The sequence below is a fragment of the Colletotrichum truncatum genome (assembly GCF_014235925.2).
Source record: "Colletotrichum truncatum strain CMES1059 chromosome Unknown Contig_0003, whole genome shotgun sequence".
NCBI lineage: Eukaryota > Fungi > Ascomycota > Sordariomycetes > Glomerellales > Glomerellaceae > Colletotrichum > Colletotrichum truncatum.
In genome coordinates this window covers 968,614-987,105 of record NW_027222400.1, presented here as the reverse complement: position 1 = coordinate 987,105, position 18,492 = coordinate 968,614, and the positions used below count along the sequence as shown (strand labels likewise).

Sequence of the window (18,492 nt, the reverse complement as noted above, 5' to 3'; positions counted from 1 at the left end):
CTCAAAACCAGAAATACCTATATGTGTATGTATATATGTATGCTGAAAATCAAGGTAAAGTTAGTCTTTGAAGAAAAGGGAAGAGTTTGGTCGGGTGTCACTTCATCTCAGACTCTTCTGTCCACTGTAGAAGTCTTCAATGACATGTATGAAGTGATTCAGGCCTCTTAAATATCCTGATATTGTGAGATTTTGCTTGTTGCTAAGCCACGTATGGAAGCCAGATCTAAGCAAGACAAGAGACAAAAGGGCAATTATAGCATTCTGTTTCCTCGACTCAGTACCGTAAGAGTGAGTTGATAATTCACCTCCAGTAAACTGGATATACTGGGTAGGTACGTAATAAACGCCTCGGGGTTTTTTATGCACAGAAAGCATACGTTGTGGAGGTTCTCACGTCAAAGCCCCCTTTACCTTCTGGGTTATTTTCCTTGACAGGTTGAATCTTCGCAAATTGTGCGAAGGTACAGCCCTTATATGTAGCAGCTGCGCGTCTTGGATGTGACGTGGCTGAATGGCATTTATCGCCTTAACCACGACTGGTTGCCTAACACCGTAGACTGATAACGTGTCGTAAACCCATCTGGAACAGGATTTCATGGCTGCAAAACAGCAAAACAGGTGCTAAGATTCCTGTAGCTGTCGCAGGACCTGGACCGCAAAAGAAACACTGCCCTTGCACTTGGGCTCCTTTTACTTTATCACGACCATGATTGGGACCAGTTGTGGATCTTTTAATCAAGCCAAGTAGGGAAGACTACGGATTATATTGTAGAAATGCGGAAAGTAGTGTTGTTGACGCACCGGGAAAAGAGCCGGAAGGATGTGCCTGAATCCATGGCTAGCTTCCATTCTATCAATATTGTGAGGAGCTCAAGTGGCCTAGATGCCTGTTGAAGCCTTCGAGAACACGGAGATGAAATGCCAGGGCTTCAATAAAAGTAGGCTAAACGTGATTATTAGTACGGACGAATCGGTGAAGTCCCAGGGCGACCCACAGCCGAAGCAAAATTCTATGGATCACGATGAGATTTATTGAGAGAACGTGGCTCTGGTCATGGACCCGCCTAGATTGCCATTCCGTGAATTACATTGTGAGTATTGTTCAACTTGCTTGCCTAGCTGATTGCCGTTGTTCCTATCCATCGAGGCGAGGGCAGCAGGCATGGCGCATGTTGGTGTTTGAATGTCTGATAAGCCGCCTCCAGTGACGTCTCTGATAACCCAACAGGTACTGAGGTATGGATATTACTGTTTTAAGCGCTGGCAGCAACTTGACGAGAAAAGAAAAAAGTTCGGTTACGAGGAGATTGGCTTTTACTCAAAATGGTTGTTAGCCTTGCCCCTTGGTGGGGTGAAGCGTGCAGTAGCGATGTTAGAGAAAGGGGCACATGGATTACGCGGCGCCTGGGGGTTTATCTGCGGCGGGGAGGAGGATCCAGTGCCCTTCACGCTCTTGGCCACGGAGTTTTTGGACAGCCCGGATATCATATTGACCTGCATGGACTTTCTACGAGCTTGGCTAAGGAAGAATAGCACTCGCCTGTTGGGCTGGTGTACCTATTCAATGACAGTGATAAAGTTGCTGGTAAGAGAGACAGCCTGTTTCTGCCAAGATTTCAGGGACGAAATCTTTGCATGTGCTAGGGCTGAACGAAGGGAAAAAAGCTTCCAGTGCCAAGCATGATTTATTCATGGCTGGATATGAGGGCTGATTTCTTAGGCCCAGTTCAGCAGCAACGATACCTTGGTTGAAACACTTCTTGAATGTACGGATACAACGGCTTCATCCCATTACTCATGCACTCGGTGTTGTTTATAAGCATCGCTTCTATAGGCAACCGAGCTGAGTGGTATAAACAGATTCGTCTTATTCAAGTGACGTACACGTCCCATTAATGGGATCAACATATTTCGAAACTGCGCACGCCCGTTTTTTAAAGATTTTTTTTTTTTTTGGTGATCGTTATCATAGACTTTATGTGTTTATGACTCATTAATACCATACAGCTTTAAACTAACCAATGCCAATGAGTAGCAAGTTTGCAAAAGAAAAGTAAAAAAAAAAAAAAAAAAACAAGTCTGTAGAGTAGGCCGCAAGATCCAGCCCAAGAAGCAGTAGGCAAAGCTTACTTGGTCTCCCAAGAAAAAAAAGAAACCAGCCGTCAATAGTCGACCGTTGTACTGTATGAAATCCTAAGTTACGTCATTATCGATCGGCCGATTCGGTTCAGGTGCATATGTGGAAACCTCAGTTGGACTGTGGGCGCCTCTTTTTTGTTCAATTTGCAGATCTCCAGTATTCGTCCCATGAAATTCTACAAACCTTTCATCTCCCACATTCTCCGTCGCATGAATTGATGTGGCTGCTCCTCAATTCGTCCACCCCTTCACAAGGCCCCTTTTTTCTCGTACCCTACTCTACTGTAAAAACAATCTTACTGCACAGGAGGCTGACTGGATCCGCTTCGGGTGCAAGGTTTAGCGCCCTGGACCCTGCTCACAACCCCGATTGTGGGCACGGGGATCAGTGTCAGTGTGTTCAGTTGATTATCAGACGAAAAAGGGGAAGAGGAAGATACGTGAATTGAGAGGAGCGCTTACTAGTCAGTAGGCCAGTTAGCCGACATGGCCAGGCCCAGGCTACGCCCCAGTTGCGTCCCAAACCTACCCTACTACGTAGTATGTAGTAGTAGCACCCAAGGTCAAGAACCGTTGGAGAAGTGCGTTCAAATGATGCGCAGTATGACAGGCCCATGAGCCAGAAGCCTAGTTGAGTGGCGCGGAGCCCACCAGGCGAAGTCCGGGTTAGAGGTTGATGGGAGATATCCGCTGAGGCTCGGCAGATTCGACGAGATGTTGGCGCTGCGAAAGCGTGAAGGACGAGATTGAGGTGCTGTCCAGAATGGGTATCTTTCAATCTAAGATCCAATCCAGATTGGGCAGATGTTGATGACGGGAACTTCTGGCGAAGATTACTGAACCGAGAGTCTGTGAGTTTTTTCTGAAGCTAGACTACATCCGATCTGGCCACCCGTTCAAGTCAACGGTCACAGCAATGGCCAATGTGCCTCAGAAAAGCCCGAGCGAGCAGATCGCTTCACGTCACACCTGGGTCATTGAAGTCTTCTTGAAACAGACGATTGCAGCAACGCAAATTTCCAGCGGGTGAACGTGGAGGCGGTAAACATGATCTGTCACTCTTGAAAGCAGCATCTTCCCTTCATCGCCCATCAGTGTTATCTACCTGCGTCAAGGACTCCCCAGTGGACAAAACTCCATCACGGCTGAAAGATGAGAAAGCCGAGGGACTGACAATGGGATGGAGTAGACTCAGCTAGAAGATGGAGACGCTCGAGGGATGTTGGTGGAGAACATCGGCCGAGCCGCCTGAAAGATGCGTGGTGGAACCGTTTCAGCAATCCTTGTAAAAAGCAGGGATCATGTCGTAGCAGCCGCCTCGTGGGCATCTGCCCGAGGATGATGACCGAACTAGGTCAACATCCGGTCCAGCAAAAGCCCACCTAGCCTCACTCAAATTAAACACTGCCTATTGTGGGAGTCCTGACTGGGCCTGATCCAATCGCTCGCATTCCCCCATGTCAGAGAGTGGCCCGAGACTTGTTGGCTGACATGTTCCAGGACCATGGATAGATCGCATCTCTTGGGCGGCTTGGTCTTCTTGGAAAGAGGTGGGAGCACACACAAACTGAATAAGCCGCAACTTGGAGGGTAATGCCTGCTTTGCTCTTGTTCGTACCTGGCCAAGCGCCGGCCCAGGCTTTCGTCCCTCATTTGCCCTTCCATCCCCTGAAAGCTTCTATCGCTCTAGTCGTCACGAATAGATGGCTCCGGCTGCGTGGCAGGGTCACGGACTGGGCCGCCATGGCACCAGTAGGAGTGACGGTATCCCACGCTGACAGGGTGTGGTGAGTTGGGAGGCAGACCGTATAAGAGTCTCCTCTATGCCAACCTCGATTTCAGTTTGTCTTCCTGTCTGATCTTTGTGTGTCTCTATCCAATTCAATTTCATTCACGTTCATTCTTTTTTTCACTCTCTTTACAGCTGTGCTAGTCACAAGCCACTCTTTTTGAGCTTTTTTACAAACTACATCGCAAGACAAATTCCCAGTCTCACATTCCCTTTTCCGAAACAAACAACCTTCATTTTCGTCTTTTCGACCGAACATCAAGAAATCTTTCAAAATGCAGTCCAAGATCGTCACCGTTCTCTCTTTCGTCGCCGCCGTCTCGGCCCACGGCAAGGTCATGTCGCCTACTCCCCGCCCCGCTGGTGATGCCTTCAAGGAGGCTTGCGGTAACACCATGTGGAACACCGAGCAGTCCGACCCGTACGGCAACATCCAGGGCCTCGCCCAGCAGGCCGGCAACAGCCTCGACTCCTCCAAGTGCCAGCTTGAGCTCTGCAAGGGCTACAAGTTCGAGGACAACGCCGCCAACGTCCAGAGCTACTCCCCCGGCCAGACTGTTGACTTCAAGGTCGAGATCCGTGCCCCCCACACTGGTGTCGCCAACGTCTCCGTTGTCGACCTCAAGGCCAACTCCATCATCGGATCCCCCTTGATCTCCTTCGAGAACTACGCCTCCACCAAGACTGGCGTCGCCGCCAACAACACCGCCTTCTCTGTCACCCTCCCCGACAGCCTCCCCTCCAGCTGCGGCACTGCCGGCAACTGCGCTCTTCAGTGGTGGTGGGACTCCCCTGAGGCCAAGCAGACTTACATGAGCTGCGTTGACTTCACCTCCGGCTCCGGCTCTGGCTCTGGTTCCGGGTCTGGCTCCGGCACCTCCGCTCCCCCTGCCCAGGCTACTCCTGCTACTCCCGCCACTCCCACCACCCTCCAGAGCGTCACCACTCCCAGCGCTACTCCCTCCACCCCTGCTACCGGTGCCTCTGACGAAGCCAGCGACCCTGTCGCTTCTGCCCCCGCCGCCTCTGCTCCTGCTGTAAGTCCAACATTCCCATGCGTCCGAGACACCCCTTCAGTGCTCGGAGCGAAACCTTAACATTGTAAGAGTTCGTTGCTAACCGGCCCATGTACACAGTCCTCTTGCAACAAGCGTCGTAGCGCTAGACATGCTCTTCGCAAGCGCTTCTAAACAGGAAAATAGAGTTTAGAAAAGACGTCGGAGTCGCAACTATACCCGGTCAGCCTTGAGACGAGATGAATTGGAAACCAGACTTGGAAGTTTCAAAAAGGGCTTGACCCCCGCAACCTGGGATTTGCATGTTCTTGTACAAAGTTCATACCTTCAAATGTTCAATACTTATTATTCTTCACCCAACACAATTTGGTCTAGTTGTCAATGCAATGTGACGGCTTTTTACGCCTTGAAGTGAAACATGAAGTCTCGTACCTGAAATCTTGGCATACCACATAGCACACGGGGAGTTTTGGGATGGAAACATAATGTGGGAGAACAAACTTACCTAGTTTACCCTGGGCTTCCAAGGTGTAATGGGGGATCCACGTATTCATCCGACTTAACTCTTTCAACATCAAATGGATTGCGTATCTTGTCAACCGAACACAATTCTCACGCTACGTGTCCGTTGGTCGTCAACATCTCATTTTCCATCCCACCCTCAGAACCCCAACACGTGTAGGCATTTTAACCTTTGCAGTTTTTTTTCAGACTGGACAATGCACGACACCAAGATCCGAACTACTCTAGTCATCGTCTGTAGTGAAGCATCAAGATAGATCGTCCCTTATGTGGTCGGCTAATTGCCAGGAACACACACTGATCCACAGTGCGTCAAGATACGGCCCGTCTGGACTTCAGGCCGTCATTGCGCCGTCCGAAGTGAAACAATATCGGAGACCGCGCCGACGAAATATTACAGACATTGGACGACAAGCATCCCTTTACCCCGCACTCTGATACACCAGCAAACTACCGATGTTGCGCAATAGGAGCGGTGAATAGCCTAATAGAAACAATTAAGACATTTTACAAATACCCTAGGTGACCCGCCGGCGGATGTTTCCTCGGCGATTGACGTCAACTCGTCGGACTCTTCTCTTCTGGCATGGCCGAATTGACTCGTCCCGTCAACCCTATGTCTTGGGCTTTGTGCTAACGGTCGGCCAACTTGTTACCGGATCGGCCGATACCCGCCCGGATTGTGTACAAGGACATCTTGTTGCCTCCGTAAGCGAAACGGCTATAACATTGGACGGTTTATGGGATGTGGAGTGGACGGGAGATCATCACCATTGCTGATCATCCGCGCTCGTGGGCTAGACTCCGGATATCGGGTCCTCAATTGGGGACGAGTCGCTCCGCTCTCGTTGTTCGAGGCAAGAAAGCCCAAGGCAGAAATCGTCTACTGAAAGCGATGAGGCTGAAAGCTTCACCGAGAGCGAACACGAAACAACGCCACGTCCTAAGATGACAGAGTTCGGAAGAAGAAACAATACCTGGATGCTGGAACACCAGATGTGACTTTCATCTCAACATAAAGGTCTTCGTCTCAAGGTGGCAATTTCTGTTCTGCTGATCATATAATCAATGTTACAGGCGAAGAATACGAATCGCGTAATCGTTAATATAATTTACATTTTACCAACTGGCCAACTATTAAGTTCTGCAACTGTAGTCTTTCTCATTGAGAACACAAGCCACGTGTCCTACGTACTCGTATGGCGTGTGTCGTATGCCAGACCACTCGTAGACGGATCAGACGCCTTGGCAAACATTGAGACCTATTCAGGCCACTCGTTCATTACCGTTCAGGGAAAGCAGTTGCGGGTGTCTGGAATCAAGGCTGAGCCGTTTCGGACCTCCGAACCGGTCGGCGCTGATTCTATGCTGTAACTTGGAAGAAGGGAACTGTAGCGTGAGAGAGAATCAAAACATGATGCGTAGCCTTGGTATAAGCCAGGATGATCTGCTATTTCTTGATCTTAAGATGGCTCTCAAGGTGGCGTTCTCCGACAGAAGAGAACAAGTATCAAAGTAGTCAAAGACACGGAACGGCTGGTGGAAATGCCCTTTGGAACACTTCCGTCAAACACGAAAGGTGGCTCAGTAATAATCGAAACAGAAGCCATTTAATAACCGCGGTAACGGTACCCAGCGGAGCCAACATTCTGAATGATTCATCTGAAATTCGGCAACCACAAGCAGGAACCGTGCGGCTTATCCAAGTGAGCGGTGTGCTGAGAAAGTGTTGGGTCTTGGTCACCACATCGGCTGGAACCAAGCATCTCCACTCCCAGTTGTGATCAGTAACAGGGATTATCCGGCGTTGTGGCAGAGTGGTCTAATGCGCAAGACTAGAAATCTTGTTCCTTCGGGAGCGTCTGTTCGAATCAGGCCAACGTCGAGTTAAATTTTTACATTTTTGAAATGCTGGCATGTTGTATATTGCCTTGTTTCTCTCTTTCTCTTGGCACATAATCTGGAAAAGCCAAGTTCTTGATTAGATTCAATCTGCCATTCTAAACGGAGCACAGTGGGGAATATACTTGCTGACTGGTTATGAACCGCTCTTCTTTTCGGTGCCTCCATCATGCAAGGTGACCCTGGAAAACTCTATCGAGGACGCAGGCACAAAACTTATTTAATTTGTATACTTTTGTTATAGTCAACTATCCCAGGGTATATGTCCAGACCTATATCGCCAACTGACACCCTTCATGTCGTACCTCGGCATAGTTTGGTCTCCCAGTTTTGTAAGCGTCCACATCGAACTGCCAAGGTGTCTCATGCGATCGCTTTTGGTGCCAACACCAATGTCCTAAAGTCGCGTAATGATATGGCCAATCGTAGTTGCTAGACGCCTAGAGCAGCTCATTGTAACGTCCGCACGTCTTGTGCGTCGGGAGGAGAGCAGATAGATTGTACCGGGGCCTTTCGCAGTTTGGGGAAAATGAGTCTGAGTGAATTACACTTTGATTCCCTAATCAAATATCTGCTTTCTTCACACATGAGAACCGACTAGCATGCTTTCACTAAAATAGAGGGTGTTTCGGTATGAATCTAATTGCCGATGGTGTCTCCCTAGACTTAGAGATGCTCGCCGAGTTTCAACTGAATCAATACATAAACTTTTCCGAAAGGTATATTACGCAGTAGTCGTAAGATTACTCATCTGCCTAATATAGGCTCCATCACGAATGCTAAATGGCAGTGCTGACTGCATGTTTCAGTTCTCTCCTACTGTCTCTAGTTTGACATCGTATGATCGACAACCACACTTTAGCACCCTCAACTATCTCTACTGTCTGGCTCAAGTTCGGTATTTGTTCTCGGGAAGCCAGAAAGATCAATCGTCTACAGTGCTTCATAGTTTGTGAGATGTTCAGTTACATGGGCTAATGCGACCAAGTACGTTCTGAGGCATGTTTGCGCTAGAGATTGGACAACGCAGTACCCAACGAGTTCAAGCAAATTGCCAACATTGATTCCTGCGCACTCACAGTGCTTTTCAGAAAGAATTCGATGTTTTAGCTTGACCTTCGCATGCGAGATATGCCCATTGATCTTTCCGTCAAGGTGGACGTTAGTGAACTAATCTAGCGTGAGAAAGACGTATATCATTTGCCATGTTTATGGCTACTTTTCACCAAGGCCCTAGTATAGTAGCCTGCTAAATCAAACTGAACATGCCTTGTTACTTAACAAAAACATGTTATTATCTCCTCGTCGACAAACGGCTTGTTTTCCGACCTGCCGAGGCAAGCCTGCAGCTTAGCGAGAAAATCCACCGTCACTTGCAGACGGCTTTGACCCCCGAACGACTAGGAACAGAAACCCGCCAGGAAAATTGGGGAAAACGCTGAAGAAAGTCGCGATGTCCGATGCAGGTTGGTGTACGAAGGCGACCACGCGGAACATGATTGGAAGCCAAAAGATGCGTATGGAGAATGATCACCAACACGGCGGCAATGTAAGTATGGTTCGAGACATTACATCGTAAACTTGTGTTTAAATACCACCCCATTTGCCAGCCCTCATCAGATTCCAGAGTGACAAGAAACCGCAGATTGCCCACCATGGCACGAAAATCTCTTGTCGGAGCGCTGCTCGCCAGTCTCCATGTAATCAACGCGCAACTCACATCCACTCTATTCGAACATGCCACAGTAATAATCTTCAACGAGGAAACCCAAAGCAACGAGATCCTCCACGGCACGTCTGTCCTCATCCAAGGAGATACAATCGCCGCCATCTTTCCGTCCTCAAATGATCTGTCCTCCCCCGTAATTCCACCCGACACTGAAATCGTCCCGGCCAAGAACACAATCATATCTCCGGGCTTCATCGACACTCATCGGCACACATGGCAGACAACATACCGCACCCTCGCATCCAACACGACCCTCGCAGAGTACTTTGTGCGCTGGAGTCCGGGGACCAAGGCCACTGAGCTGTTTGAGCCGGAGGACATCTACCTCTCGTCGCTGATGGGACTGTATGAAGCGCTCGACGCGGGAGTGACGTCCTTAATTGACCACGCGCACGGCATCAAATCCCGAGAAGACGCCGAGGCCAACCTCAAAGCTACCGTCAACAGCGGCGCCCGCGTGTGGTTTGGATATAACCTCGACCCGTGGTCCGGCATGTCTCTTCAGGACAGAGCGGCGCACTGGCTTGACATCTTGCGCGACGATACAAAGACGAACGACCTCGTCAAGTTGAGCGTTTCCTTTGACTATTGGAACATGGCTGGAAACGAAGATCTGCAAACAGCACTCGACCTAATCAAGTGAGCATTTCCACCTCTCCGCCATCTTCCAAAAATCTTTACTAAAACGACGACAGAAACAACGATATCCCACTTCTCACAACCCACTTGGTCGGCGGACCCTATGGCGCTCCAAACGGACCGTCTCTTTTGCTATCCCACGACCTCCTCAACCGCTCCTTTCCCATCGTCCTCTCGCACGCCACTTACATCACGCCGCTCGAGCACCAGTTGCTTCGGAAACACAACCACTACGTCTCCATCACCCCCGAATCGGAGATGCACTTTGGGCACACCAACGTCGAAAGCGATTTGCTCATGGATCAAGCTTCCCTGGGCGTCGACACGCACGCGACCTTCTCCGGCGACATCATCACGCAAGCGAGACTATGGCTGCAGAGCGTGCGACACAGGTCGTACAGAAAGCTGCTGGACCAGTGGAAACTCCCAAGCCACAATCCCATGTCGGTAAACCAGGCCTTTCACCTCGCTACGAGAGCAGGCGCGCTGGCGTTGCGAAGGGACGATCTCGGCGTTATCCGCGTCGGCGCCAAGGCCGACTTGGTGGTGTTTGACGGGCGGTCGACGAACATGGTCGGCTGGAGGGACCCCATCGCGGCCATCATCCTGCATTCTCACGTAAGTGATGTGAAGCATGTAATGGTCGGCGGCAAGTTCGTCAAAAGGGACGGGAAGCTGGCGGCAAAAGATCTGGACGAGGTGACTGAAAAGTTTGCCGAGTCGGCGAAGAAGATACAAGACCAGGCTGTCGAATTTGAGTTTGACATTGACAAGACTTTCCTCGCTTACAACGGGCTTCCACTGAAAGCCCCGGACCAGGTTGATGCGACGAGGGGCTATGGGACGGGATACTGAGACACATTGGCGGCAAGACTCCGTAACCGGCGACGGCCCCGATGATACATGGGATTTCGGGTTATGGCTCCGCAGCCTGCCGGCACCGGCCGAAGACGAGAAACCATCAGTATAGATAGTAAAAGCGTTCTAATAAACAAAAACCCTACATAAACATTCATATCTCTCCAGACACCGTAAAATCCAGTTTATCAACTCCAAACAACCCAGGATAACCATCTTCAAACCGCCAAATTGCCGACAAACCTCTCTCTACCCCACCAAAAAATACCCGACTCCCAATAACATTACTCCGTACCCTCCTCCAAATCCCTAGTCTCCAATAAGGGAAGGTCGCAAGTTCCCCGCGGCATCTCACCGTAACCCACATCTCCGCATCGGCACCGCGTCGGAAGCGCCCCGATACCGAAACATGGCAAATCGGCAAAGACTAGGGGTATGTCTGTTCTGACCACCCCCCCGTTATCTGGCACAGGACCGCTCCTATCTCGGCGGGGGGAGAGAAGACGAGCGAATGGATTCGTGAGAAGGACAGACCAGAATGGAGAAGAGACGCGGGTAGCTATCACGCCATGCAATTCAGCACAGGGGTTCAGCGTGTGTGTGTGATTGCATACAAAATGACGTTTGCCAGTACTCTCCGCTCATCCTACCATTCCTCTTCATCCCAGTTCTTTAAAAAAAAATATTTAAAAAGAGAGGTTCACGGTTTTCTGAATCTTGTCTGCACTAGAATTGGTAGTCGAGAGTCTGCCGACTGGGCCAGTCAAGTCCATTGACATAACTCTTTGTGCAAACGTCGTAGGGGGCACAAAATGCGCTCTCGAATCATCACCCTCCTCGGAGCGGCCCTCGCCCTCGCAGACCAACACCCCCTCCTACCCTCATCCTCGTCCTCCTCATTCACCTGTGACCTCCCACCCCCCGTATCCCCAAACGATGGGCTGCCCTCAGCAAAGGACCTATTCTCCTCCGAAGCAGCCCTCCTAAAACAAGTCGAGCGCCACGCAGCCCTCGTCCGCGTGCCATCAATCTGCTACGATGACCTGGGCGACTTTGACAAAGATCCCCGTTGGAAGGTATTCTACGAGCTTCACGACGTAATCAGAAAGACTTATCCCGCATTGTGCGTCTCTTTCTCAGACCACCCTCGACATTTGACTTTGTACAAGATCCTAACGACTGCAGACACGCCCGCTCAAACCTGGTCAAAGTAAACACCTTCGGCCTGGTCTACACCATCCCCGGATCCAACCCTTCCCTCAAACCAATCCTCCTCGCAGCCCACCAGGACGTCGTCCCCGTAGCGGACGCATCGACCTGGACGTACCCGCCCTTCTCGGCGCACTTTGACGGCGAATGGATGTGGGGCCGCGGCGTATCGGACGACAAGAACTCCTTCACGGCCCTCCTCTCGGCGCTCGAGACGCTCCTGTCGGACCCCTCGTGGAAGCCCAACCGGACAATCATCCTGGCCTCGGGCTTCGACGAGGAGTGCTCCGGGCGGAGGGGCGCGGGCTTCATCGCGAAGCACCTCGAAAAGGAATGGGGCAACAACAGCATGGCCCTCATCCTGGACGAGGGAGGCATGGGCCTGCAGCAGCTCGACGACAAGACGCTCTACGCCCTCCCCGGCGTGACGGAAAAGGGCCACGTCGACATCTGGTTCGAGCTGCACGTGACGGGAGGCCACTCGTCCGTGCCGTTCCCGCATACCGGCATCGGCATCGTGTCGGAGATCGTCGTCGCGCTCGAGTCCCACCCTTACAGCCCCAAGCTGACCACCTCGTCCCCGCTGTACCAGCACATCGTCTGCCAGGCGCGGTACTCCCCGGACGCCCAGCCCAAAATCACCCGTCTGCTGGAGGAGGGCGACCTGGACGCTCTGGCGGAGGAGCTGGTGACCATTGACCGTCCCACGCACTACCGTCTCCAGACCTCTCAGAGCGTGGATTACTTCCAGGCCGGCCAAAAGATCAACGCGATGCCCGAGGTCGTAAAGGTTGGCGTGAATTACCGCGTCGCCCCGCAGAACAGCATCCCCGAGATCCAGCACAACATTGTCAGGTACATCAGCGGCATTGTGGAGAAGTACGGCATCAAGGTAGAGGCATTTAAGGGCGACGACGAGTACGACAACTATGCTGCGCAGCAGTATCGTGATTTCGGCGGTGTCAGTTTGGAGGACGACGTCAAGCCGCTGTACGATGTCGATTACAACGGCACCTTGGTGCTTACCTCTAGCCAGAAGACGCTCGTCGCGCCCCTGTCCCCTACCAAGGGCCCAATCTGGGATCTGTTCTCTGGTACTCTGCAATCTAGCTTTGCATTCGACGGAGGCAAGGTTATTCCTGTGGGCGAGTCCATGACCGGTAACACGGACACGAGACACTACCTAAGTAAGTCTTCAAAAACGACGCATCAGAATTTTGAGCCTGACTAATAGTTTAGATCTCACGCCAAATGTCTACCGCTTTGTGCCTATTCGGAATGGCGCTACACTCAACGCCCATACGATTGATGAGAGAATCAAAATCAGCGCGCACCTAGAAATTCTTAGATTTTACTATGACCTGATTCGCAACTTTGATGCGGCCGATGTCTGAAACTGACTCGAAATCTTTGGTCCAGAAAGGAGAGAAACATGGAACAATAACGTGCAACATTGCCTACTGGTTCGCAATAGAAAATCTACCATAGCATGGATGAAAAATAAAAATATGATATGCAATAGCTATGAGGCATCCACTTGCTGGTATGCTCTGGGTATGTACTAAAAAGCTTTTCTGAAATTGTTCAAGGCCACGAGGCCATTATTACTCCACCAGACTCAATGAAAAAATTATGTCTATAACGCGGTCTGCGTGACAACAGGACCCCCGGTCGTCGGGAAGTCGACTGGCGTTGATAAGGCGTACAGGTCAAACATTTTCGGTCCACCACAGAAGTTGGCTGTGTTGGTAGTCGTCGTGACTGTGCCGTCGGTTGTGAACGTGCTGACACTGCCGTAACAATAGTTGTTGCAGGCCTTAGTTCCAATAAGGGAAGTGACTGCTCCGCCCTGGAAGTCGAAACTGGAGCCGCCGTAGCACTCATGGTGGTATTCCAGGAAGAGATAAGGCAGTTTCGTTGTAGGAGTCGGCGCCTTGCTGTACATGGAGTTTGCGTAGTCAATGCAGAGCTCAGGGGTGACGCTTCTGTTGGCGAACAGCAGAGGAAGAGCGTGTCCGGCGGGTCTGTCCTGGTAACAGCCGACATAGTAGTAACCGTTGGTGGCTGTAGCCAAGGCGCTCGAGGCCGTGCTCTGAACTGTCGAAAGCGAGCTGTCGGTGGTTGAGGCCGGGATGGATGGCACAAGGGAGGTAGATGGTGCTGAAGAGGTCGACACAGCCACACTGCTCGATGAGCTAGACCTGCTGGTGGTGGAGGTTGATGAGACCGCGCTGGAGGATGAAAGAGCGGAGGAAATCACCGTCGGGCTTGCGCTAGGAGATGACGACGGCGATGACGACGAGAGTATAGAGCTGATGACTACAGAAGACGAAGCTCCACCAAGAGGCAAAAGTTGATAGAGCCCAAGACGGTTGTTTCCACCACAGAACTCGGACTATTGGCAATTAGAATATTGAAAGATTCGCATGATTTGGAGACATACCTGGTTGCCCTGACACTTCATGTTGCACTCCTGTAGAGGAGCTGGTACTGATCCGGAGTTGGTCGAGCTGCCGCAGAAACCTATACAAAATATCAGCGTGTGGGCAGCAGGTATCAAAGTTGTCACTCACATTCGCGAGAGTACTCGACTCCCATGAATTGCCAATTGCCCTGCTTACAGAATGCAGCACAAACTTCGGTCGTCATGTCATCAGAGGCAGTAAAAGCGCCGGTCAAGGCTCGTCCGTTTATACCCTCAGTTTGACAGCCGAGCAAATCATAGTCGCCTGCACGTTGGGGTTGCTCAGGTACTGTTGGTGCTTGGTTGGGTGTGGTGTTATTGTAGACAGAAAGTCTAAACCCAGCACCGCAAAGCCCAATAGGCGAACCAGCACATGGAGAGGAACACTCCGCCTCGGCGGCCCTCATTCTGGATGCCTTGGCGTCCCAGCCACAGTAGCACTCACGGCCATATTCGACACCAAAGTAATTAAAAGAGCCGCCGCCGGGGGCGCCGGTGCTACAGAACGCTGCACACTTGTCGAGGCTCATGTCGTCCGAGGCAGAAGAAGCTCCGGTAAAGAGTCTCTCGTTGTCGACAAGGTCCTTGAAGCAACCAGCATATTGCCACTGACCACCAATGATAGCAGGCATACTAGGGTTGAGGGGCGAAGTGATGACTGTCGATGAAGGCGAAGCACTACTTGATGTGGACGATGCCGAAACCACCGTGGTGGTGGTGGTTAAAACAGCACTGCTGGATGCGTCCGACGAGGAAGCCACAGGTGAAGTGGTCGAAGTTGACGACGTAGAGCTACGGATGCTGGTGCTGGAAGAGACACGAGAGCTGCTGACAGCGGAGGAGGATGTGACAGAGGAGCGAATGCTGCTTGAGGATGCTGCCCTGCTGGTTGAGCTCGTTGACGCTGGCCGGGAGGAACTTGAGCTTGGGTTCTTGAGCGACTCGTAAAATCCAGCAATGTTGAACGCGGTGATGTCGGCGTACAGACTCATATGCCCACCGTCACCACCACAAGCTTGTGTATCATCACCTGTGCAGTCAAAAGTGCACAAGTTGAGGTATTCATCCCTATACGTCGACGGGTTCTTGATGAATCCGCCACACCAACACTCCTGATGATACTGAACACCAGAAAGTATGTAGCCCCTGGCGAGGCAAAGACCCTGACATTGCTGCAGGGTGTTTGTCTTCTGCAGCTCGCCGTTATTAACCGAAGCCTGCAGATTGCGGCCCAGGTTCGTAGTGTCTTGAAAGCACCCTACCCACTGGTAACGCGCGGTTCCATTGGCAAGAAGAGGCCCAACCTGCTTGCTTACAACAGTGCCTTCAAACACGATGTTGTGCAAGCCGGAAGCTTCACCCGTGGTGGCATTGAGACCATCAGTGCTAAGAGTCCACAGGGCTTTTAGGGGTTGGGCGGGGTTGTTTGGTTGGACAGGTGCAGCGTGAACCCCCACACTGCCAATCGCACAGCTACCGCCAACAACCTGAGTTCCTTCAGTGAGTTCGTGATTTGGATTCAGGGCGAACAACTGGGGCGTGGCAGGAGGCTTGGAGATTGTGATCGTTAGGGGAGCACCACCTTTGTTGCAGACTCGGATCTGCTTGTCAACCAGTGCGCCAGCGAGGACGCTGCCGAAGGACACCTTCCAATCTGACAATGGGTTCCAACCGCCTGAGCCATCGGCTAATTCAAAGGTTACGACGGGCGGTTCGTTCACGGAAGCGCTCAAAGTGAGAACTCCCGATCCACCCGTGGACCAGATGGTGATCTTTGACACGTAAGATCCGGGTGTTTCGCGGAAGAAGCGCAATGCGACGGTCAGACTCTTGCCAGATTCAAGAGTAGAACCAACGGTGGGGAAGTTTGTCGATGAAAAGCCGGAGCCAAGCGCGCCATCGCTCGTGAAGTTGGCATAGTCGCTGGTGTTTGTTTGCCAGGCAAAACCGGTGAAGGTCAAAGTACCATTGCCCACATTCTGAATAAGGGCGGAGCCGGTGAGGCCGTCAGGGGAGTCGCGGAGAACAAGTCTACCAAAAGCGATGTCGGATGGAGTAGCGCTCAAGAAGGGGCCTTGCTTGACAACAGTTCCCTCTAGCGCGACCAAGACGTTCGAAGCATATTCAGCAGGTGCGCTGACCAAAAGAGACAATGAGCTAGAGAGGAAGCCAGGAACGACCCGAACGGAGGGGTCAGATAGGTCCCAAGTAACGCTCAAGGAGAATGATGTGCCTGCAGCCACAGCACCTTGGGGAAGCGTCGAGTTTGAGCATTTCCAGGACGGATCCGCAACCGTGCAACCGTTGACCTTGCTGAGAGCTACATTGGCCTTGCAGTTGATAGAGACGCTTGCTGTAGAGCCAGATTCGAGAGAGCCAAAGTCAACCGGGCTGGTACAATTGACTGGAGCGTTGACTGGAGACCCTAGTGCAACGAGCTTGTTGTTGTTGACGTTGAAAAATACTCGTCCGTTGCCAAAGACAGGGCGTTGAAACTTGTTCGCACCCTGAGTCTGGGGCAAACTAATGGGGACCATGACGCCATCCTGAGGAACAGCACGGAAGGCCCGGATGCCAACGTTTACATCAGTAACCCAAACCTACGATTTATTAGCAATCCAGTTGTCTCAAAATTGGCGGAGGAAAGACTCACAATGCCCGTGCCAGGTCTGCCGTTGTCTGATGTTACAGACATTTGACCAACGCCCACCCGACCGGCAGATATGAACTCGGACTTGCCAGCGAGAATGAACTGAGGAACACCCTTTGCGTCGAAGCCAAGCTTGTAAGCCACAAGAGAACCTCCAACAGGTGTAGCATAAATGTAGCCACCTTCAGCAGGATAGCTCCCAAATCCACCATATAGAGACAGGCCGAGCTCTAGGGTCTGCAAGATACCATCTCCGCCGTCTGTTGCCTGTCGGAAGCCTCCCAAGTTATCGGCGTTCATCACGTACACCCTGCCCTTTTTGCCAGCTGTGACACACATCCTGTTCACTCCTGCACCTTTGAAAACAGTGGGATCCAAGACCGCAAGCCCGGAAGCACCGACATCTCGGTCGCCAGCGTCTAGGGCGATATAGTCGTATGGCTGAAAGTAATCGACTAGACTGAGCTTGCCGTTTGCTGATAGATCCATCCTAACCACACATTCATCGAGCGTCGACATCGGGACCCTGCCGCTGGCGGGAACATTGCCGTTTGCGTGTCCTTGGCCATTTCCAGTAACGAAGTAGATGTTGTTACCTACAATGGGCAGACCCATGCCACTCTGCCAGATACCAGCCTTGCCACCTCTCTCTGTCGCCAGATCCAGAGGTTGCGGCTTAGGGGCACCTGGAGCGGCTTCCGTGGCCCACATACTTACAGGGCCAACGCCAGGGGTTTTGCTGATAGAGACAAGAAAGCCAGTGTAGTTCCAGCGGCCACAGTGAGAGCCAAAGGCGGCGATGATATGTCCGTTGAGTTCGGCAAGTGAAGGCCGCTGCAGGGCCACGCCGCCGACGAAGTATTTTGCGGGGTCATTATCGGCATTAATACCGTCAATCAAGACGGGGAAACCTTCGACATCTTCTAAAGACGGAATCCGGAGGGCGTACATCTTGTAAACGCCGTTGGCGGTGCCGGAGGTCGTCCCATCCCTGTAGCCTTTGGACAAGATGTAAATGATATCCGTGTTGGGGTCAATGATGGGAGTACCAGTGACGCCGATCCAGTTGGGAATGTCTCCGCAGTCGCTATCGCCCGCGGAGAACGGGGGTTGGAGTGTTCTTTGCTGCAGAATGGCACCCGTCTTGCTATCGAAGACACGTACGATGTTCATCTCGGAAGCCGTGATGACAAGTTCAGAGCCACCCTCGGGAGTGTATACAAGAGGCTTGGCCAACCATAACTCTTGGCTGTTAGGAGAAGTAAAGCTCCAAAGATTTCTGAAGCTCGAAGATCCTGCAATGTTAGGGTCGAGTTTATGGTTGGGGAGATAGCCGGATTGCGGCAGGTCCTTCACAGTGCATCATGTCAATACAAAATACTTTTCATATACTGGTACATGGACATTGCAAATGCCGTTTACAGCACCATTAATAGCTGATAAAGGAAGAAGGAGACCCACAGCATCACGAAATGAATCGGTGGAGGCCAATGAGGCAACGAGCGCTGGCAACAAAGCCAGCGTTCCGAGTGAAAGCTTCATGATGAGAGGCCGAGGGGCGACGGTAGGTAA

At 51.6% G+C, this 18,492-nt stretch overlaps 4 protein-coding genes across 4 annotated transcripts; 3 read left to right on the top strand and 1 right to left on the bottom strand.

Annotated features, from left to right (window-relative positions):
* Positions 1 to 4,206: 4,206 nt before the first annotated feature.
* Positions 4,207 to 5,121, top strand: CTRU02_205144 (chitin binding protein; the record flags this gene model as incomplete). The annotated part of the gene is made up of 2 exons (XM_036724276.1): positions 4,207 to 4,968; positions 5,068 to 5,121. The coding sequence occupies 2 exons, from the start codon at positions 4,207 to 4,209 to the stop codon at positions 5,119 to 5,121; spliced, it is 816 nt and encodes a 271-aa protein (XP_036583903.1).
* A 3,905-nt stretch (positions 5,122 to 9,026) lies between these two features.
* CTRU02_205143 (amidohydrolase family protein) lies at positions 9,027 to 10,594 on the top strand (the record flags this gene model as incomplete). The annotated part of the gene is made up of 2 exons (XM_070204506.1): positions 9,027 to 9,739; positions 9,787 to 10,594. 2 exons carry the CDS (start codon positions 9,027 to 9,029, stop codon positions 10,592 to 10,594), a joined length of 1,521 nt encoding a protein of 506 aa, XP_070061610.1.
* An 815-nt stretch (positions 10,595 to 11,409) lies between these two features.
* On the top strand, positions 11,410 to 13,200 carry CTRU02_205142 (vacuolar carboxypeptidase; the record flags this gene model as incomplete). The annotated part of the gene is made up of 3 exons (XM_036724278.1): positions 11,410 to 11,720; positions 11,783 to 12,993; positions 13,046 to 13,200. The coding sequence occupies 3 exons, from the start codon at positions 11,410 to 11,412 to the stop codon at positions 13,198 to 13,200; spliced, it is 1,677 nt and encodes a 558-aa protein (XP_036583905.1).
* Positions 13,201 to 13,442: 242 nt separating this feature from the next.
* On the bottom strand, positions 13,443 to 18,462 carry CTRU02_205141 (WSC domain-containing protein-like protein 3; the record flags this gene model as incomplete). Its single annotated transcript, XM_036724279.1, has 5 exons — positions 13,443 to 14,201; positions 14,250 to 14,329; positions 14,380 to 16,870; positions 16,924 to 18,270; positions 18,382 to 18,462. The coding sequence occupies 5 exons, from the start codon at positions 18,460 to 18,462 to the stop codon at positions 13,443 to 13,445; spliced, it is 4,758 nt and encodes a 1,585-aa protein (XP_036583906.1).
* Between the last annotated feature and the right edge of the window lie 30 nt (positions 18,463 to 18,492).